At 38.5% G+C, this 23,497-nt stretch overlaps 1 protein-coding gene across 1 annotated transcript in view; it reads right to left on the bottom strand.

The window, feature by feature from the left end:
• ARID2 (AT-rich interaction domain 2) overlaps positions 1–22,608 on the bottom strand; it is a 94,835-nt gene extending 72,227 nt beyond the window's left edge. The window contains exons 1-4 of the mRNA XM_040062224.1: positions 22,488–22,608; positions 20,874–20,984; positions 20,620–20,713; positions 19,404–19,501 (exon numbers count right to left, since the gene is read on the bottom strand). Coding sequence (XP_039918158.1) covers positions 19,404–19,501; positions 20,620–20,713; positions 20,874–20,965 — 284 coding nt within the window. The 5' untranslated portion in view covers positions 20,966–20,984; positions 22,488–22,608. The remainder of the gene's footprint in view (positions 1–19,403; positions 19,502–20,619; positions 20,714–20,873; positions 20,985–22,487) is intronic.
• Positions 22,609–23,497: the final 889 nt, after the last annotated feature.

The following is a 23,497-nucleotide window of genomic DNA, read 5'->3' as shown; positions in this document are numbered from 1 at the left end:
CAGTAGTTCATTTATATTTTTTCAATGAAGTGCATAATGAAAAAGTAGTAATTAGTGTTCTGATTTCTGACACTAACATAATCACCATTAGTGCCTACTAACTTGACACCGCTTCTAAACCACAAGTTATCACCTCACAATACTTATGTTTAGTGAAAATATATTACACACGCTTATCTTTCTAACTCTCACGTGAGAACATAATCCCAAATCACCCTATTGTTAATACTCTGCACAGGAACCATTTGTGATGCTATCACTAGGGATTGCAGCATTAGATAAGAAGAATGCAACAGACTAAATCCTAGCAAGGATTTTATTATTTTATATTCCTTATTATAAAACACATTTAAGAAATTGTATTCGCCCCGGTTTTTTTCCTTACAAAACTTCTCCGAAAAGTTATTATGTATTCTTCCATTTCACAGTACTTACAACAGTGCTTTTACCAAAAGCCCAAGTGTCAGCATATACTGTGGTTTTTTCCTTCTTTTCTTAAAAGGTGATAGTGAAGAAAAAAGAGGCTCATCTTTTGTAATGCTTTTATTTAAAACTTCATTTTTTATCGGTGCATGTAAATGTGACTCTTGGAAAACATACTAATGAACAGTTTACAAAAGACAGATAAACTTCTCCTATTTTTCACTTTCCAGGTCTTCTCATTAAGAATTTTACATTTTTATATCATGTGAAAAAGAGGTGGTAAAATTATTCTACTTAAAATTACACTGCAAAAACAACTGTTCTTAGTAGCTCATAGAAGTTCCTAAGCAATTAGATGAATGGGTCCCTATTTCTACCCCCTTATATATCTCTATCAATGCAGAGCATGTCCAGGAACTGTGAGGAGTCATTTTAAGAAAACATATAAATGTCAAATCAGCTAAATAATTCTGACATCTCCTAAATTACGAAGGTTTGGGGGTCATGGTAGTCAAGTTTGGTTTTTTTTAAACAAAAAACTCCTCTTAAACTTCATTTCCTAAAAAGAAGTAAGCGAATTACAAAGCTGTTATTATTTTTTCCAACAGCCCAACAGCACTAGAGCCTAAGAGGCAGAAAGTTATCAACCCACAAAAGTGTCATAGATCTCTTAGTATCCCATGATGAGTTAGGGAAGACAGAAACCAACTTCCTCCTCTACCTTGTCAAAAGATGGGAAACTTCTGCTGTACTTGCTCGGTTTCCTGTTTTTAAAAAGGAAAAGGGGAAACTGGCACAACTGCAAAAATTTCAGAACAGGAAGGTCTTCAGAAAATTCAAACTGCTCCTTCCCACATCACTACTCCTGAGACTCAAACAGAACTTACCATCCTGGCTACAGCATATGTTACTCCTTGTTCTTTTCAGTGGCAGAGGTGCCATTCGTATTTAGTTATCATTCTGACATGCTGTCAAATTAAAATGAAGAATGCAAATAAAGGAGAAGGAAATGGAAAGACAGTTTAAATACCTAAAATAGAGACAAATCATAATGTAACAATGGATGAACAGGAGGTACTTCTCTAACTACAGGGCCTTGACCTTGCCAAACTGTAGTAGTGTGCCACAGCCAAAAGTATTTCTGGAAAAAAAGTAAGATTGCAATTACCATAATGGAAAAGGTAAGTAAAGAACTGCTACCAGCCTTTCTACTAGGTTAAGTGTAAAACAACTTATGTCTGTCAACAACTATAGATAATTAAAACAACAACCCAGAAAAAGAATCCTTATCCTTTTGATTTTTAATTATACAAATTGTCCCTCATATGAGTGCTTCTGACACTTCCGGAACAAGGAAAAATTATTCCTGATTTTAAAAGAGTATTTTAAGTGTAGATAAAGGAATTGTTTTGAATTGTTCCAAATTCCTCTAGAGCTTAAGAGTTATCTTTAAATGCCAATGAGAATATTCCTCCCCCGATCTTTGTTACAAAGAACATCACAGTAAGAGCCACTCTTACCAAAACTGTACTACTGTAAAATTGTCATGCTAGCCATAATCTGCAAATAATAATGTAAACAATATACGATTCACTTCAGAGATGTTTTTATTTTCACAACACCACATGTATCTTTAAAATATTTGTACTTTCTACTACTAGTGTTTGAACTAAAAAGTACATGTTGTAAATTCTTAGTACATACTTAATGTTTTTTAGTAAACTCATATTCAGAACTATCTGTTCACCAGAATTAAATCTGTTTTATATTGGTAGTTCTCAAACATACAAAGCAATAATAAGCACATTTGGGACTAATCAAATTACTATCAGGTAGATTTACTGAACTACACACTTACATAAAATACAACACCAAAAACTTCTCCTGAAATTAGGAAACCCTGGCTCCATTCATTGTCCCACCCAGAGAACATCACCTATTTTAAAATCTATGGGAAGCAGCATTATTCACCTATTTAGGGCAAAAGGCAAACACATTACCAGTCTTTAAATGACAGGTAAAAAAGCACTACACAGTAGCTTAATTGCAATTCCTCCCTATTCTTCCACACAAGTGCTATGCAGATATCATTAGCCTTATAGTGGCTTTAAAATTTGATACTTCTAGTGTCCTTATAGTGTCTGATTAAAAAGTAAATGTACTAAAGTCTCTTCACTATTTCTGGAAGAGGACAACTGATTCCTTTGTGTTAATGAGCAAAACAGAATATTAAAACCAGCCCAACAGTGAGCCACTCTAACTACACGTGAAGTAACTTACTTATTTCTGAGGTCATTACGTAAGGGAAAGCCTAAAAGTTACTGATCTTAATGTTGCAGTAAATCGCTCATTTTTTGAGTGAAAGGAAAGTAGATTTGCTTGCCTTTTTCTATGTTATGAGAGTACTGCTTACTCCAATGCTGAACGAAGGGACAGAATAGGTGAAAACCAGCACCTCTAGGAAAAGCTTACTAATATATAAAAAACACCCACATAATCCATCTAGCTAAAACATACAAAAAAATGTGTATACGAAAGAGATTGAGGACAAGCTTGTGAAAGGTTAGAGAAAAACTGCCTACTAAAATTTGGAGATAACTGTATCCCTGATTAACCAGGACATCGACATTTCAGTTTCATCTACACAAAGATGTAACTACTACCATGAAGAAAGGAAGTTGCTCATTAGAATCTAAACTTAAAAAGCAGTTCAACATAATGAAACAGGAGACATTAAAGCACCCTATTCGAGGCTGAGAAAATGCTCCTTTGTGAGGAAAGTTCCTTGGATACATACTTCTAATACAGAAGCTCCCAGGGACAAAACATCTTAGCGCCACCAAGTCCACAAGTGAAGTTCTTCAACTGTGAAAGTAGTCTTCCACTGCCGTAATTTCCTTTTCAGAACTTAAAAAAACCCTTTAACTTAATTGAATTTTTTAGGTATGAAATATGACACCTTCTATACAACTGCAGAATACTGACAATAGGCTTGGACTCACCTAACAATTACTGTAACGTTTTACTGAAGTGAAAACAAGCTTGCAACCTTCAGGGTGAGAACTACAGTACAGGAAAATAAATACCCTTTCAACCACTCTTTGTAAGGTGCTCTTACCAAAAAAACTTGCCAATCATAGGGAAAGTCAATTTCACCTACTGCACTGCATTACTGAATATGAATATGCAATACATTCTAAGATTAAGATACATTTGTTCAGGTAAGTGTTTAAGTTCAGACTCGGGACCGTGTTTCGCCATCAATAACCTCCCAATTACATGTCACAGTACACACAACTGGAAAAGAACATGTGACTCCACACGTTGACTGCACTTAAACCTTGATTACTGAAGATAAGTTGGGTGCTACAGAGAACATCCCAAGAGGCAGCCAACAGCTGAGAACCAGTTTTAAAATTCTAAATCACTAAGATAACACAAGAAAAAAGGGTGGAAGACCAACCACTTCCTCAGAAATATGCCACTTGCTCAGTAACTTAAGTGTTACTGATAAAAAGCACACCTATTTATTTTTTTAGACAGAAGTGTAGAGGGAAAAACAGTCCTACAGATGATCTCCTTTTACACTTAGATCAACACTTAGTTCTCCCTGTTTAGTTTGTTTTTTATGATGGAGTCTGTATATTTTTTGATTCCTCAATTAACATCCATACTAACACTTGAACATGAGAAAAATGCATGACGTCTGAGACACAAGATAAAAAAAAATGAAGCCACAATGTCAGTCACATCCAGCAAGTAAGTCCTGTTGCTCACTGGCATGATGCTGCAGCACACAAACTTCCATGGGATCTGCTCCCTCTAAGGGAAGATGTTCTTACCTTGTATAGCATGAGCTGGATTACTGCCAAGCCCTACAGCAGTGGTCTTTGAACAGATGAGCATTTAATAGAAGTCCATAAGAGCAATAGATAACACTTCAAAAGTGAAAAGAATGAACAGAAACTCTGGTACATTCTCTGACAGACCTAACTAACTTGGTTATAGGGAAATAAATATAAAACATTACATAAATAATACTCCAAATATCCTCCTAGATGGCTCCTGAAATTTATAATCTTTGGCATTTCAGTTCCCACAGTAAGAGAGATCCACCTATCAAGGATTTGAGCCTTGGCAGCATCTAATTGAAAAGTATTTTTTTTTCGAATGCTTCTCTATTCCCTCTCTGACAAAAGGTCCAGAACTGTTCTAAGGATTCTCCCCTTCCCTGTTGTGGGGTGACTGTATGATCTGGTATTGTCTCAAACCAGGACATTCCCGTGCTGATGGTACATTACAAAATTTCCTAACAATTCCACATTTTACACTTTATTTCTTACACTCTATTTTCAGCCTTAACTGTTTTATATTTTATATTGCTCATAATAACCAACGCAACTCTAGTGTAATTATTATTAACTCCATCCTATTTGTACTCTTTTTACCAAATACCCTCATGCTACTAAAATAATTTTCTTTGATTATGTGCCTTGATTATGCAAGAATTTCTCACGGTCAAGGATGATGTTTCCAAGCATAATTCACTCTCTTCTGCCCTCATCCTACTTCATAAATGTACCCATCTCCCCACCTGCAACTTTTGTCAGTACCCTTTCTTTGATAAAGTCTAATATTTTACTTTACTTCTATAATCTATCACTGTCTCCTTGATCACCAATACGCAATATTCTCTCATATATTATGCTTTTTGCATATAAAATCTATATATACACAACACTCTACAGGACAACCTGTGACTACAAAAGCTATCCTATTCTAGGACCACTCCCAACAAAATATTCCTATTCAGCTTTCTCGAAAGTACCAGAGAAGTAACCTCTATCATCATCACATACCTCCATTTCAAAACTCACTAAGATCCTCTGATCTTTCTCTCTCTTCCTTATTTAGTATCTGCATGCATACTACTATGATGTTTTCTCAAGTTTTTACTAATTTAATCAATCATTCTCATCACGCTGATGCCAACACCCCTATTTAACTCCATTTGTAAAAAAATTCCAAGGAGACAACAAAACCGTTAAGCCCTGAAAGTTACTTAAGTGACAGGACTTGATCTCCTTCAGTAAAAACTAGTTTAAAAGGTGTGAGGAATATATATTTGATTAATACATGTCTAAATATATGGAGTTCTTTCATCTATATGCTCTGTGTTGTTCTTCCTGCTTAGTCTATAATGGGACTTTCCTGCACAAGAGTGGCAGCCTCCAGAAATTTAAAAGGCAGGCAAACAAAAACCCACTTTCGTTACTGAAGATTAACCACAAGGCCATATAAATAACTTACAAAACTTGATTAAAAGTAAACAAATAAACAACAGCAGTAATAAGCAATTCAAGGCTAGAATCTGCTAGCTTGTCTCTAGCAGCAATGAAACCCCGATGCAGGTCTCCATGAAAGTAGATCTCTACAGTTAAAAACACCGGTCCTCCCACTACGACAACCCTAAAAGCAGTTTTTATCACTAGCCATAGCCATATCACTACTGGAGGCCAACACCAGCAGCACAGCAGCCACTCAAGTGACAGCAGGACTGTCTGCTTGAAAAGGGATACCACAAGCTGCTATTTAAGATAACAGCAGTAACTTCTGATGTACATAAGCAAGCAAGAATGATGACCTATGTTCTTTTCACCCTCCTCTATGCACTGAGGTAGGACAAGGGGTAGAGAAAGGAGATTATGTACTCCTTTTAAACAATGTATCACTTTTATTCTCTGGAAATATCAGTGTGGCTGACAGCTTAAAACCGAGTGGCAATAAACACTATTGTAAACATAAATTTACACTATCTAGTAAAAAAATAGCAATTAGTAGCTATGCCAGTCCAATTCCAAAGAAACTCCAATCATAGCAGAATCAAAATCTGTGTAGCTGGATGGTAGTATTTGTCTAATACAGTTGAAACTGCAGAGTTGCATGAAAAATAGTTTGTCTACATTTTTGACTAATTCACCTGCCCTCTACTCACTAATTGTTTTGATCAGAGCAACTTACATTCTGAAACTTGGAGTAGTTTTAAACAACAGCCATTTTATATATTTTGCTTAGAGAAGGTTGAGCTCAAAAGCTATCTTTTCAAACTGTGTAAGCCTAAGGCCCAGGACAGGCAACAGTTTTGTATCACATATGATCAGGAAATGTCATAAAGAAACAGTACTTTGCACCTACTTCGATCCGTGAGATCCAAACTTGGTCTCTAGACCTTTGTGTTGGTAGGTACAAAAATATTATTAGACTTTCAGAATGTTTGCTCCATTAAGTCTTTTTCTCTTGTTGAAAATTCATTCTTAACATATATGCGGAATTAGAAGTGGGACAGAAAATCTATGCAATCTATCCCAAACTTAAGCTGACATCCAGACTTGTGTATGCTCTCTCTATATACATATACAATATAATGTATTCACTTCTTATATAATCAATATACAAAATGAAGTATACACAGACATTACTAATTTTCTCAAAGTGACAGCAGCATTTGAAGAAACCGTCACTGTTCCACAATGGTAACTTTCTTAGCTTTCTCAAGTGCAGCAATGCCCATGAAAAGCTACTTTCCAAGATGAGACCTTTCTCCATGCAAGCTATTTAAGGAACAGATAAAATCCTTTATTTGATTATATGCAATTTTATGCCTTTATGATATTTTAATATAAGGATGGAAGTAACAGTAATTGTGATGATGGCAGATTTTTTTTAAACCAAAATGAAAAAGGTAAATTCAGTATTAATGAAAAAATATAAAATAACGGAACAGAAATGAATTCCGCACACGCAGCACTGGTAGTGCAAGCAAAGACACAGAAGAACCACTCTAAGGCTTGTACCAGTAAATCAGAACCTCACTGCAGGAAAGCAGATGGTGCAACTCAGTACTTTACAAATGACAGTCTTCACTCAGCAGTGACCCAGCATCTGGGCAACAAGTCAATTAATATCCACTGAACAATTTAAATGAAGGAGCTGGCTATTAATGAGTAATTTATCAGCATTTGATTACATAACCTCTCCTTTTCCTTCTACAGTATCTACCCAATCTGCCCTTCCAAACAGTGTTCTCTCCAAAATTCCCATTCCTGTCTCATGACCCAGTGCATGAATGCACCCAGCTCACAAAACATTTGTATTTCTTCTGTTTGCAATTCAACTACCTATGCACAAAAGGTCTCCACTCCTGCTCCCATTAAAATACCGCCAAACAGCTTGTCTTTCCTCTCTCTTGGCCTACAGGTGACTGAGAAGCAGCAGTGCTTTATCTGGCCCACAGAGTCGGTATGTGCTTCCAGCTGGGTACCTGACTATTCAGAGTACAAGTGTCCCCTGCCTGGCCAGTAACCCCAGAGTACCTGCGCACCTTACATCCTCCGAGCTGCACATGTGCATCAGCTGCCTGCCTGCCTGCTCAGGAGAGATGTGTCTTCGCAATGGGCAGCTGCTAAGTCATGAAATACACGAAGTCTCTGAAGCCACAAACCATAGCAAACACGTACCATCTGAGCCAAAAAAAAGCCTTAAGGAAAAACACAAGGGAGTCACTTCCGCCTGCTGCCCTCCTACAGTGCAATCTTGTATTGGGCACCTTTTAAAGACTCATCCAGTAAGGCAATCAGGTCCACAATCCCACATATTTATACAGTTACTGTATGTTATATGATATGCAAACAATGATATTTATCTTGTGTCCATGACACTGTAACTTTCCACCATTATCTCCACAACATAAAAAAGTTGTAGTCATATTTATTGATACTGTGCATACCAGAAATCAGCAATACTAAGGATTACACTAGACCACTGAAAACAATACGAATAAGTAAATTCTTGGGTAAGTTTCTGAAAACAAGAAATAATGGAAATAGCTTTTTGCTTTTCTTACTTAAGGATTGCAGCTCACTTTCCCCACCAAGGAAAACAAGCTTCTATTAGTTTACACATATGAAGAACAAAACCTGTAACTTACATAAACCCTTTAAAAGGGTAACAACTGCCAAAGTTGCAACTTTTGGTTAGATGGAAAGACCTCCTGAAAGCAATTAATCAACAGTGTTTACACTAATTTCAGTATCCTAAGTTTTGAATGTATCTTTATTGACTTCACTGGTTTACTCTCTACCCTTGCTGAGGCACATTCTGTGTTAATATACACAGTCCAGATGTTACACACCTGACCTTTACAAGTGAACTGCAAGATTGACACAGGATGCCACCAATCTCAGCCCAACTCCAAAAAGGCACAAATTCTACCTAAGCAAATCTAGAGGCAATCCAACATGGTCAAAAGTCTACAAACAGCTCTTACAGCAAACCTACAGGAGCACCAAATCACCACGAAACTAGCAAAATAGTTTTGCTTTCTAACAGGTACATGAATTTATGGCACATAAAAAGCCATACAGAAAAGTATCAGTATGCTTAGGAAAGTTGGGTGTTTGTTTACTGTTATGTGCAGAACAGTATATCATTTTTAAGTCATGTTTTTCTTTGATCTTAAGAAGCACTTTCTTCAACAGCTGGACTAATCCTACTTATATTACAATTAAACTGCTTATTAGGAGAATGAAAGCTACTCCAGAAAGATGAGATTTGTTTACTGGTAATATAAAAATCTAAGCAGAAAAGCCCACTGTATTTATCTATCACAAAACCTACCTTTCTAGGAATGTAATTACATTTCACTAACAACAGCATATTAACTACAGGACATACTAATGAAACAACAATAAACATGATTAAATCATTGGCACCAAGTATTGCATTTTGATTTTCTAACCTTTTTACTACTATACCATATGCATTGACTAATACAACACCTTTCTAATGAATAACTTCATGTTATATAAACAGAGAAGCACATTGCATTAAACAGGATAACAATTTCAGCAAAGCTGGAAGGGAATAAAATAATTTGAAGCATTTAGGGGGAAAAAATACCCAAAACCTCCACTTATTAGAAGTGTTCCAAGCTGTATGGTTGTTAGGGCCCTGTACAGTCTTCAAATCCAGCTCCACACAGTATTTCACGACAGGGGTCAGCCTTTGTACATACCTCTGCTCAGAAACAACATTTTCACTAAAAACAAACAAACAAAAAATTTTAAAAATTGTATTTCTACGCCTTAGAATTACAAAAATGACCTTGGAAGAACAGGCAAAATGTACCCAACGCTGTAATACCTGACTAGGTCCTGCAGAGTACCTGAAAACACATTTTTCAGGTGTGTGAAATACCCTTTATACATTCATCTGGATCCTGTGAATGCAGCATGCCCACAGCTGCAGAATTTGTTTTTCAGGTACCACAGAACCTATTAGTGTTTTGTCATAAAATTCAGTATTTTACTGTTGCTAGGCACCTGACATTTAGCGCTTTGTCCTCTTGCCCTTTTACCTGCATACATCCTTTTTTCCCTTCAGTTTTCTTACAATTAGAAATTCATTTGATTACAATAAGTATCCCATGTGCAGTAAATGGGTACAAACATTAAGGGGATAAGGAAGAGAGAATGAATTATGTCCTGTAGTCAAAAGATTGAGAAGATGATGATTAGAAGAAAATGAGAGCCAGAAAGACAGAGCGAGCTACACAGCCAGGATAAACAGTATCGCAGCAGTGAATCCCCTCAGTCCACAAGAAGAAGAAAAGGATTTCTCAATTGGCCCACATGGGTAACACCATGGAAGGCAAGACAGTAGAGAACAGACGTCCAGAAAGCAAACTCAAAACCTCTTTAGAAATAATTAATATTAAGATTAATCAATTACCACATTGAATGATGAGTCAGAATTATGTGTACATTGATACAACAGATTAATACTGCCATGGAATTTATTCTCATTTCTTACAGAGAGAACAAGGCTCTACTGTAAAGAATATTTGCAAGAAACACAGCTACAGTTGCACGTTCGTATTTACATGAGGCAATTACTGATCTTTTTCAGGTTTTTACTGTATAACTCTAGCATTATACGAATATGTACTGTTAGAAATTTTAATTTTCCTGGGGTTTCATAGATGGTATTGGTGAGTGAAAAGCAGCCAAGGAACAGCTCCACAATCTACAGCATTTCAAAGCTATACTATCACCGCAAAATTGCAGGGGACAACTGTGAATTCTGTAACATGGCACTCTTTACCTGGCCAGTGCCTGGATTCTACATCATTTCATGGCAGTCACAAGAAAATGGACACGCAAAATAATCAGGCAAGGGAAGAACTGTTCCTAAGAGTATTTCCACAGGTTTTCTTCTAATATATAGATTTCAAAAGCAAACTAACTCATACATATAGTTCTACATCTATCCTACACCATAATAATTATTAATATACTCAAGACATGGTAGATTTACCTCCAGAGTAAACTGCTTTCATTTAGCTTAATTAAACCTCTGGGATGTGCACCAAACGGAAAGTTTCCCCAATACATTATGTTCCAGTAATACAGGTTGTTACTGCACTTCAAATAAATTGAACAGAGCTACTCATAGTTAGTCATACGATTTGGTGATCTACAGGCCTGAGAATCTCTGCCCATGGTTTATCATTGAAGCATAGCAACCTTTGGACTGGGAGGCAGAGGCCAACCAGCAGACGTCACAGCACGTAACAATGAAGAAACACACACAGCCGTAAGTATGGTCGATCTAAACTTCAGCAATCATGTCAAAAGTCCACCAAACTGAGAGAAAAGTTTTCTGAAACAGAATGACTGCTTTACAAGATTTTTATGTATCTTAAGAAGCTATGGATTGACAAGTAACACTGTAAATTATTCTGAGAGACTAATAATCTCAACAGTTGCTCCTCCCACACCAACAGAAAATAGTATGAAGACAATTCACTCTTACAGACAAACACGCTCCAGTGCATCGTTCAAGAGAACTACACTCTGTTATATGTGATCTCTCTTGCAGCATAGCTGTCTTGCTACAATTTATCTGGAGTTAAAATAAATGCATGCACATTCAATTTAAAGATCAGAGAACAAAAAGCGGAGTACTCAGCTTCACTACGTTACTGCTTAAAATGTAATTCAGGTCTGGTTAAGACTTGAACTTGTTGCTCCAAGGAGACTGTATTTGAGATGTGATACCTAGTTCACTAAGCTAGTACTTCAGGCAAAGCCTAAGCTCACTGTTCTTGGTACCATCTTGCTGTTTTATTATCCTTCCTCAAGATAAGCTTCTTTCTTTCAACCGTTTCAATATTTCTCTGCTTAGGTATCCCAAGTTTATTTATTCCCTAAGGAATAAAGATTGTTCTTCTCTCATCTGTGCTGTATTTTCTGCTTCTCAACACTGTAGAGGGCAAATAACCTTAAGAATAGCTTTACTTTCCCCATATATTCCTAATTTATATTCATTTTCAAATATTTAAGATATGACATAGAAGCATGAAGAGACACAAACCTGCATTAAAGAGCTTACAGTCTCACACTTCTCTTTGAGATAGGTAAACAAACACCAGTATATCCACTTTATAAATATGAATAAAGATTGCAAACGATTTAACTAAGGCCATAGAATCAATATGTATCAGACGGGTAACCAAAAACAAGATCACATGATGGGATCTCCGGCCTACACCCAATCCCCTCTGTGAGCTGTGCTGACCTGTAATAACGTGAACTGATACTGCAGTAATTCAGTGCCATTTAAGCAGTAAAACACCACCCTGACACTCAGAATCTAAGTATCTTAAAACAAAACACAGCAAAACAAAAAACAAACAGCTCATTCTCATGATCCTACATATTTAGTTCCCAGTTCTCCAATTCACAGAACATAACATTAGCACTGTTTGAAAAATAAAACAGGATTTCTCAGCTATAGATTAAAGAATTTTCAAGTCAGTAATAGTAGCCTCTTTTTATGGATAGTTTAACTAAGGCTCAAAATGAAGAAATTTTCCTGTCAGAAATAGATTCTATAAAAACAATTATTAACTGCATTAAAACTGGATTCTATAAAAACAGTTATTAACAATTAAAACTTGATTATTATAAAAACCATTTGCTTTAATGTATTTGGATTTTATCTTATTTGACATGCACTCTCAAAGTAAAAACCTGAACCTCTGTGTTCCTCTGGTACCTCATCTGTAAAAACTAACAAATTCTATTTCTCTAGTTCACTGAGAAAAGTGGGGAAAGGGTTAAGAAAGAAAAAAAATTAGTATAAAAGTCTTATCTGTTGAGGTTTAACTGCAAATAAGCAAGGCAATTAAAGCCTACTAGCTCCAGAATAAAATCAAACAAACAAAAAAACAACCAAACCCAAACCAAACAACTTTTCTTAGCCCAGGCTTATTCCATTTCACAAGGAAAGAAGTAATACCTTCTCATTCTATAGGCATTCTTGATCATATTATAATTAGCTTAGCATTCATTCATTCAAACCTAAGATATTACAACAAATACTACTAATTTTAAGGCATAAATTAATTTAAATACTGTTTTGGTTTAAGAATAGAAAATGGTCTTAAATAAAAGTTTCCACCAATTCTTAGAAGATTAGTAGGTCCTAGAAATCACAACAGTTATTACAGTGTTGCCAGAAACTTGCTCTTTGTAGGTTATTAGTTCTGACATTTGCCCAGATAAGCTTTCAAGCTAAACAATAAGAATTCTGAATTAAAACTGAATTCACTCCTCCCCAAATAAACCAGTGTACTTCAGTGTAACAGCAACAATTCAGGTAATTTTTACAAAAAGCTTGCAGAAAATAATCAGGAAAATACATTCATTTTCATTGCACTAATTTTTCACTCCATATTCCAGTAGTAAAAAGGAGTTCACCTTCTGAAGGAAAAGCTGAGAAACTCTGATAGAGGCCAAACTCATCTGCACAGTAAACTGGTATCACAATGTAATTCTAACAAAGAGCAATTTTAAGGTAACTATTTCCCCTTTTACCAGCTGCTTGCTCCCCTCAGATGAGTCCCATTGCGAATGTATTATACAACTTCTGTTTTCCTTTGAGCAGATTCCCAGCAACCCTGACAAGACCACATCCATCCAAATAAGTAATTTCTATTGAGAGACATTCTGAGATTTTAACAACATATTTAATTTCCCTAAATAAAGCTTTATTGCATGAACAATAACTAGTCTTGTTTGTATGTTGGCTGTATGATTCAGTACAACTAAAACAAAACCCCCCCCTTCAACTCTATGTAAAATATTCACTTCAGACTTTAAAGGAAAGGCCTCAGACACCCAACTGAAACACACATTACAGTGTTTGCCTTGAGGAGGGAAAAGCAAATTTTAATAAGAAATTGTAAAAATGTCATCCATGTATTTGTTTCCTGCCTTGCCAGTGAGTGCAAGATTTGGGACAAAATTAAGTGCAAAAGATTCCACAAAGTCAAGTCCATAGGTATGCAAGATGAAAGCCTTCATTATGGCATTATTCAAGGATGGACAAAACCTGTAAGGTCAGCTGGTCTCTTTCTCTATGCCATTCCTGGCTCATTACCTGTTGCACATCTGTTGGTGTCCTGGCCAGGCTAGTGCCCAGTGTGGAGGTTCCCCCATACTCTCCTTAGCATGCTACTCATACCAGAAAATATTCAGGTATATCTTGGAGGGTTTTGTGCTGCTGTCTGCTCTGAATTTTCTCCTTCAGTTTGATCTCATCTTACACATTAATGCAACCTCTTCTTTTATTCAAAATTACCTCCCTTTTAACGGCTTAGACCCTTCAAAATGCTTGGAAGATAGCATTTCCCCTTCTCACAGAAACTGTTAATTATGCCAGGCAAAACATATTTATTTATCTTTTTTTTTTTTTTTAATCAGTTAGTCCCTTCAGCTTTCTGAACATTTTGTTGCTCTTCTCTAAGTTTCTGTTATGCTACCCTACCTGTTGCAAAGGCTCTGAAGTAGAACAGTACTCCAAACACAGTCCCATAATCTTGTACAATAATCCCTCTCCCATTTGTCTAATGTTTGCTCATTGCCACTGTGGATGCAATGTAAATTCGTTCTGAATTTTATAAAGTCTATATATCATACTGCAAATTGGGGCCTGTCCTTCCTGTCAGAAGCATGCACAAATCCCTTGCATATGAAAGGGAGTTGGGTTCACACAACTGACAGGATTATCAGGCCCATGGTATCACTCCTATCCCTTTTTCAGCAATACTGCTTTCCAGGTTATTCCCTCACAATGAATACCTGTTTTGGATTATGGGCCCTCGACTCTTTTAGCTTGCATTTTTCAAACTAAATCTTATTTGTACTTACCAACAATGTACCTAATTTCTTTTGATTACCTTTTCTTTTCTTCCCTGACTTGTGTTTAACTCTTCTAGCATTGCCTGCTAATGCTGCTAGTATTCAACCTCTCATAAAGTTAAGCAAAGCAGACACTAAATATACCTAAAATGGCTAAACTTGTATTACTACGTGCATATGTAAGCACTGATGATACTCTTTTAGCACCTAAAACTGCTGTGACTCACTATATCTATTCTTTATACTTTGTTCTATTTCTGTTTATGGTCCTTCATCCAATTTTTCATTAAGATGACTATCCATATCCGTACATAATCTCTCAAGATTTTGAGATGTATTTGAATTTCAGAAAATATGTGAAATTTTACTATAGCTACAACCTTCTAGTCATTTACTGGGGCCTTGAATCTGCAATCAGATCTGGCAAACAAGCCAATCCTGTACTTCTCCATACTCACTGAACTGTGTGCAGATACTGTTGCAGTATCAGATCCTAATTTTAAACACTAAGCAAGATTAACAAAAAAACCTCTCTTAAAGTAATTTTTTTATTATTGCCTCCCTGATATTTTTGCCATTATATTACTAAGAACAGAATCCCTTTTATCTAGTTCTTAAGCTCATTTTTTTCTTTCCCTCTTTTTTTTTTTTTTTTTTTTTTAAGAAATCTGTGCTTTTGTTTAATTTCTTAGAGGCATCTTGAAGATCAAATGACTTACAAATACCTTCAAATCTTTCAAGAACCCCCTCTATTTGTCATCAATAACTACTTCATGTGGTTCTGATTTTTCATCCTACTATATATGGAATTTCAGGAAATTCAGCATAATGGCTTGTCTTAATAATAACTTTATGCAACTTCTCATTTATGAACTGATCACTTTCCTCTCTATTTCACTTCCCCTTACTTCCCCAATATTTACAACAGCAATTTTTTTATTCCCCTTAAACTATTATTAGCTAATTACTACTGCCTTTGCCAAAAGCTTACAATATGCAACTGTCCACCTTTCAGGAATTCTCCACAGAACTAAGACAAACTTATTTTACCTTACAACTAGTTCTTTCATATCATTTATCTTAATGTAGGTAAATAACTTTGAAAAGGAAACTGATTTTCAGTTCAGTTAGGCATACTTCATTCACACATTTAAACTTACAAGGTCTGTCACTCCCCCAAAGATGAAGATGCACAACAGAAATAAATGTATCACTTGCACTCATGTGAAAACCAACAGAACCTTATACCAATAGATGAGGTCATATCAACTCAATTCTTTGTAGGACTGCAATGCAATCAACCAATAAGATAAAAACCAGCCCATGTTAGCTTCCTTTTTACCTACTGGGTGTTTACCAACAAAAACGTAAGTGTACATCCACATTACTGATGTTTACATGTATTACTCCATACTAAAATATTTCCATTAACATTATAAAATTATTTTTCAATAAGCATTTAGAAAATGCTTTACTAATTCACCTCAATTGAAATGAAACATCCAATCTGCACTACATCCAAGGGAATTACACTCTGTTGCTGTAAAATCTTACAGAACTACATTAACAAGTACAGGCTATCAATGGTTATCGGCACTGTGGCTTTTGACTGCTCACTAAGAACCACAGTGCATAAATTACTTCACCTGCAAGACAGCTCAAAGCAAGAGAGGCACTAAGTTTAAATGGTTCAGACTTTCCGTATTATAAATTACTTTTTCCAGTGAGAGAAAAAGGCAGGCAGTGCAAGGGAGAAGGGGTAGAGAGGTTATCATGTATTCAACTATCACCTACCATAAAACCTATCCGAATTGTACCACAAGTTTAAGCAATTCACTTCTTTAATGAAGCCTAACATAGATTCCCAAAGACACACAGCAAAATTCCAGAACAGTCAAATGAAAAAGTTAGTTAACCAAAAATACACACCTCAAGAACTGCCTCAAGAAATACCAAAACCCAATGGCTGTTCTGCAAAACATTCAGTTTGATCATGCCAACAGGACTACTGACCTCACAAAAATAAATCAATTTTCTAATTTGTTTACATAGTGACTTTAAGTAAAAATAGCCGCATTATTAGTGGCAACAGTGAAATGAGCAAGTGGTCCATGCAGCTTGAGATCTTATCTGTCAACACACTATGCCAGATGTTCCATACGCGAATTTCATCACAAACCATTCCAAATCCAAATTTGAAAACATATTCATGTAGGTGCACACCACTGAATCCCTCTGAATTCAACAGGGTCTCCATCTGCCATGCATGTCCCTCACTTTACAGTACACATGACATAGGATTGGATAAAAATCGAAAAAAAGGTTGATAGGCCTCAATTTGTCTGGCTTTGCTTGGAAAGTCACTACAGTAGTGAGGCCAAGATTATACTCATACTTGAGGTTCACAAGACACACTTTTCACTTTCCAAGGGTAATTGTTCAGCAGTTCATTCAAATCTAGCCTTATAGGAAATGTCAGATTATGTTCTTCAACACAGACAAGCTAGATCCTTTGAACAAATTTATCATTTAGAGCCATTCTTTCTTTCCCTAGAACCAAATACTGTCCCCCTTACACCTTCTAGGTTAAAGCTAAACAAATGTTAACCTAGCAGAGAAATGTGTACATACAGTCTTATTACTGCACATGGAAGAAGGTGAACTCAGCTGGGAAACAGTTCACATCCAACTTAGATTATGTGAGAAGCAACAGTGAGTAAAGTAGCAATTCAGAAGAAACAAAACCAAACAAAAACCAAAATGATCACTAAATATCAGTCCACCCCAAAACCAACAACCTTGATAGCTTATTTCAGAATGGCTTAATCACAAAGATTATGACACAGATATTTTAAAGATTTTTCATCTTAAATCTTTATCAACTTTTTTACTAAATTCCAAATAAACAAAATAAACAAAAACCCTTTAAATTATTTGTATGTAATCAGTTTTTTATATATTCAACAACTATATTTTAAATAATGTCAATACCAGTATGCCAAAATTAAAAATAACATTTTTGTATATCTGATTTTAATCTAAAAAGTAATACCTTATTAAAAATTAATAGTCATTAGAAGGCTAAATTAACATCAATTGTGTTAACTGTCACAGCATATAATGGCTCTCAAAATACACATGAAAACAGAAATGACATACAATCTTCTACTGCAAAAAGTTAGGCCATTCAAACACTTACAAAATATGGAAATAAAAATAAAAGGGTAAAACCAAAAAAACTATCATTTTGCAAATTATATGTAAAATCTAGTCAACTAACAAATTACATGGTCCAACAGAAAAACTCAAGAAGCAAAAAAATGCTTTCTACCATGTGACCAATCTTCAGCAACACTATCTTAATACTATTTTGGTTAGAAGTAAAAAAAAAAAAAAAAAAGGGAAAAATATCCTAAAGCAAGCTTCCCACTTAATTTCTAGGCCTGCCATCAATCATAAACTCTACTAAAGCTATTAACAATGGTAGTTTCTTTTCATAACCTGGATCTCAAAGCAATCATATGCCACCACCAAAAAACCCCCCCAATTTCAGTTACTACAAATATCTGACTAAGGTTTTCCAGACATCAGTGTAACTCAATAACTGCTCCACTGTGCTATGAACTCTACAGCTTCAAGCTGGAAGTCAATCTAGGACAACCAATAGAAAGTGCACCTGTACAATTACTGCATTTCCTAATTCAGAAGGCCAAACTAAAGACAGATAAAGCTTGTGTGTATTCAGCTCACCAAAACAGAAATCCAAAAACCCATATTTATTTTGTACATACTAAACATCTATGTTATCTTTAACTGCTATGAAAAAAATACCATCTTTATAATTCAGAAACAAAATTAAATTCCTTAACCAACATACATATAACTTTATTCTAAATGAAATCTAAGTATCCATATACATAGCATCTAAAACAATTATGTACACAATCATCTAAAAATCTTTTCCACAAAGAATAACCACCCAAACTTAATAAAAAATATTTTTTTAAAAAGTAATCTAGTAAATGAAAAAAGTAAATGAATAATACCATACATAAAAATTTAAGATATTCAGTATAAACTCCATGCTACAATGAAAAATAACCTGTATCACAAAAAAAATAATCTGTATAATTTCCAAGGAATGCAATCCTATTTTTAAAACCTGCAGAAATTTACTATTTTACAAGTAATAAAAAGATTATTTGTCTCTTTGTACTCTAAAATAGAAAAGAATAATATATGCTGCTAGTAATTGATAACAACATAATTTGTGCAAAACAGTCTACCTTCCTGCAGATGCATTTTTATTACACGTCTGACCCCACTAAGCAGTAAACAAATTTACACATATCAACACATTTCAGTGCTCCAAATATTAACCTAAGTTTCTATAACTACAATAACACGATCTCTTAGTAACAGTCCTGTAGTACCGTCATTCTAAAACAATCAAAAAAAATGGCCTCTGACATATATTGTTTATGTACTTGGGATCCTTTCAAAGTTTAAGGCTTGCAGATGTAAAATAAAAATAACTACAAAATAGAATCACCTTTAACTGATCACTGCACCAGACAAGAAAGGAATTACAAGTTCTTTTCTGCTTTATTTTATAGCATTTTAAAAGAGTTGGGGTATTTTTATTATTGCACACACTGAAAACTAAATATAACCCCGCACTCAAAAATACTACTGCAACAGCTTGATAGCACTCACCGCAAGTAATACTGTTTTAAAGCGAAGGCAGCGTTAGAACAACTTCTGGGAAAGTTAAACTCTTCTACAATTTCTCCCCACTGATTCTTCTCTGATACCTGTCAAAAACAACACACAAGCCGAGATACACAACGTACACGTAAACATGTTGCTGACAGCGAACATCACAAAAAAACACAGGCTGCCATGAAGCAAATAGATGAATATATAAAAAGAAACAAACATGAATGTATATGGGATTTAGGACTATATATTTTACTGACAGTCGGTAGTATTCCCCTTTCGGGAATAATCCCGCTTCTCAGGGGTCTTTTACTGCATTTATTTTTTAACATACACATTATTTTTATCGGGGAGAACGGCCGGGAGTGGTGGTATTGTTTTGGGGTTTGTTTGTTTTTGTTTTTACTGCCTGGACAATAACCAATCGGGAGTCCCTCTGTCGCCCCCTTTTAAATCCTAACGCGGTCCGTTAAAAACCCAAAGAAGTTTAAAATAATGCAGGGAAGTGCTGGCGGGGGGCGCCCCCTGGGCTGCGGGGCGCGGGGGCGCCGGCCCGGGGGGTCCCCCCAACACAGATCCACAGACACAGAGAGGCCTTTCTTTTGAGGCCTACATTTCTGTCCCCAGCCTTGAAGCCTAAAGATGGCTATTTGATTACACACCGTCTTGGGTGCCCCTTTTGTTATTTTTCCCCGGGAAGGGCTCGGAGGGCAGCGCCCGGCCCCCCCCGGCTGCGAGGATCGTTCCCTAGCCCATGCTCCGTGCCGATTATCGATGTTAAACATGCCCGCTAATTTTGAGTTGCACTAAAACTGCACTCAGACTCTCCTCTGTCTCTCCCTCTGCAAGAGAGACACGCACAGAGCTGCCACCACAGCCGAAAGAAGCCTGCTCTCGCCGCCCTGCAGCTCCTTGCTCCCCCCTCGCCTTCCCGCGGGAGGGGGGCATGGGCGAGGGGGTCCGGTGGACACGGGGGAGGCAGGAGTGGGGTGCGCGCCGTACCCCTGGGTCCCCTTCCATCGCTCCGCCGACAAGGCCGAGCCACCAACCTGCCTATCTCCTCGCTTCCTCCTTCCACCCCCCACCTTCTCTAACCGGCTTTAAATAGGACGGTTCCCGGCCACCCTGGCTCCCCCCGCCACCCCCGGGGGTCAGAGGAGACTTTTGGGAAGAGGTTAGTGGGAGGGAAACCCAAATTAAAACTTCCACTCACCTTCCCAAATCCGCCTAAAGTGGTGACTCTGGTATAGAGAGCGTGAAGATCCAGCTCCTTCCCACCCACCACGGGGATCTTCTTAAAAGGAGACCTGCCAAAGGAGATACACACAAAACACCACAACTTGTCAGCTCTGCCCCCTTTTCTCCCCTCGCTGGGGCTGCCGTGTCCTTCAGGGAAGGGGCTGGAAGTTGGATCTGGTCGATTTAAAAGCCTCCCCCCCTCCCGTTCCATCTCCCCATTTTCCTCACCCTCTGCTGTGGTGAAACTGCCGCAGCTCGTCCAGGAAAGCGAGTCCCTTTCTCCGCTGGTCTGCGTGGTTTTTACCCGTCGAATTTGCCATTTTTGTAATAAAAAAGGTTCTCGTAAAAAAAAAAAAAAATCCAATTTAAAAAAAAAAAAAAAACGGCCGACAACAACAACAATCCCCGGCTCCTCCTTGTCTTTAAGAGACCCAGGTGCCCGTGCTCGGCCGGGGATCAGCCATGGAGAGGGGCTTGTTTAAAAAAAAGTTTAAAAGGAATAAGGGAGCCCCGAGAGTGTGGTAATTGCGAGTCCTGTCTCCACACAACACACGGGCGAAGAGGCAGGGAGGGAGAGGGGCACCTCTCAGTAATTCCTCCTCCCGCGGCTGCTGCCTCTCTCAGCACCACAAACCCAGCCGATCCAGCCTGCACATGAGACTCAACATGGTGCTGCTGGATCACACAATGAATTGGGTTACTGTTGTGGTGGGGCGGGGGGGGAGCCGGAGTGAGGTATTGACAGTGTGTGTGTGTTACAGCCGCGGCTCCATGCGATCTCCCTCCCTCGCTCGCTCGCTCCCTCGCTCGCTCCCTTACACACACACACTGTACAGCTACGGCGGCGGCGGCGGTGGCGGCGGCAGCGGGATTCACTTCTCTTCTCGCTCAGACAAAAAGATCTGAGGCCGCCGTGCTTCTGCCTGGACGAGAGCGCGACACAGCGGGCCCCGGAGGCCGGTTCCGGTACTGCAGGAGGCAGCTCCAAAGGCAAAAGCCAGCACAGCCCCAGCAAGCAGTTCCTGGCGGGGAACAATAGGCTCCTCTCGCCGCTAAGGGCTCATCTGCAATGTGCCGCAAACTTCACACAAAGCCGGGCGGAAAGAGGCGAGGGAGAGGGAGAAGAGGGAGGAAAAAAACGGCTACTACCGGCTGTTCCGGGGCGCGGGGCCGGTGCGGGGCCCTCCCGTGCCAGGCTCGCGCCGACCGGCCTCTCTCCGCTGGCTGTCGGCGGGGGGGGGGGGGGGGGGGGGGGGGGGCGGGGGGGCGGGAAAGGTGGATTTGGAAAGCGGGGACGAATTTTTTAATTGGACTAAACCCAACGCCCTGAGTTCGAGGGGAGAGAAAACAACAACCGAAGGGGGCACTGGTGGGATGAGGACTTTCGGAAAACTTTCCGAGTCCCCCGGGCCGAGGTGTTTCCAAGGGCAGGAAGTCGCCCCGGATGGCACGGCGGGGGCGAGGGGGGAGCAGCAGGAACCCCTCATTTCGAGGCATGAGAGCTTTAAAACTCCCCAAAGGAGAATGCCGAGTGCTCTCCCGAGTAGGAGGTGCCCTGGAGAGGTTTGTCAGCAGGAACCTAGGCTCAGGGTCACTCCATTAATATTTCTTTTTCCTTCTTTTCTCTTGAGATACTATGGCCTGTAATCTAAGTGCCTCGAGATTGCTGTATACAATCTAAGTCGCTCATATCTTTCTGTACATTGACAAATGGAACATGCAGCACAAAATTAAGCGAGGAGGAAGGTCTTGGCCCTCACCCTGGATGGGCAGCAGCCCCCAGTGGCACTGCAAGCTGCTTCTTCTCTGCCTGTGGTGTGCGCAGTGTTTGTAAACACTCACCTCCTGACGCGTTTTCCACATGGGAAACCAGGAGAAGACCTGCATGCCGACCATGGTGGAGCTTGGTGCCACTTGGGCTAAACAAGAGCAAGAAAGGGCCCATGGGGTGGAGCGTGCTGTCCATCAAACCTTGGCTTCTCAGGTAAAGCAAGCGGTGCCCAGGTGGGCATTTGTCCTTCCCGGGCATGCAAACAGCCGCAGGTGAGTGCTTGCTCCAGTTTAAGAGACTCTGAAGGAATATTTACTCCTCACAACCCGTACAGTAAAATCCAAACCTAGACTGGGCCTACAGCGTTGGGGTTTTTTTAAGCAGAACTCAATAAAGTCACTAAGGAGCTGTGTTTTAGAATCAATGGCACATGATGGCCTCCAGTGAGCACTTAAAGAAGGAAATCCGCAATTCCTTTCTATTCCCTGTACTAACTTCAGAAAACAATTTTTTTTTTCAAATAATATTTTTTTCCTTTTGACTTGCATGCTGTTTCAGCTTGAATATAGCTACAGATACAATAATGCTTGGTACGATTTGCCCCGGGTTCATGATTTGGGGGGAAGAACAGAGATATACCTGAGTTTCAAATTAATACTCTGTACTGAAAGTTATTGGTGTGTGGATTTCAGAGTATGAAATGCATAGTGTCTAATTCACTGTAGCATTAAGAGCCTTCCCTTCCCCCTGCCACCCTTCCCCTAAAATTAGACCTTCAGATCTTGGTCTGCAGCTCCTGTCTCTGACACTCTGAGCTTCTGCTATGTCAGCTACAGTATGCATAAGACTGCCAAAGCCAGGATAATACAAATCAGAGAGGTTTAAACAAGCGACTGGGGGCCTAAATCGCTCTTTTAGACACACAGTCAAACCTCCTTTCACGGGAGGGCGGTGGTTTTTAATCATGCCTTAAAAATTCCTTAAAAGCAGGGGGTCTCCCCTCCGCGAGGGGCGGTCGGCAGAGGTGAGTCACCGCTCGCCCGGGCGCTCTGTGAGGGGAGCGGGAGCAGAGGGGAGGACA

Source organism: Hirundo rustica, chromosome 4, assembly GCF_015227805.2.
Source record: "Hirundo rustica isolate bHirRus1 chromosome 4, bHirRus1.pri.v3, whole genome shotgun sequence".
Classification (NCBI taxonomy): Eukaryota; Metazoa; Chordata; class Aves; order Passeriformes; family Hirundinidae; genus Hirundo; species Hirundo rustica.
Note: the sequence above shows the minus strand (reverse complement) of the source record. Positions and strands in the feature narration are given on the sequence as shown.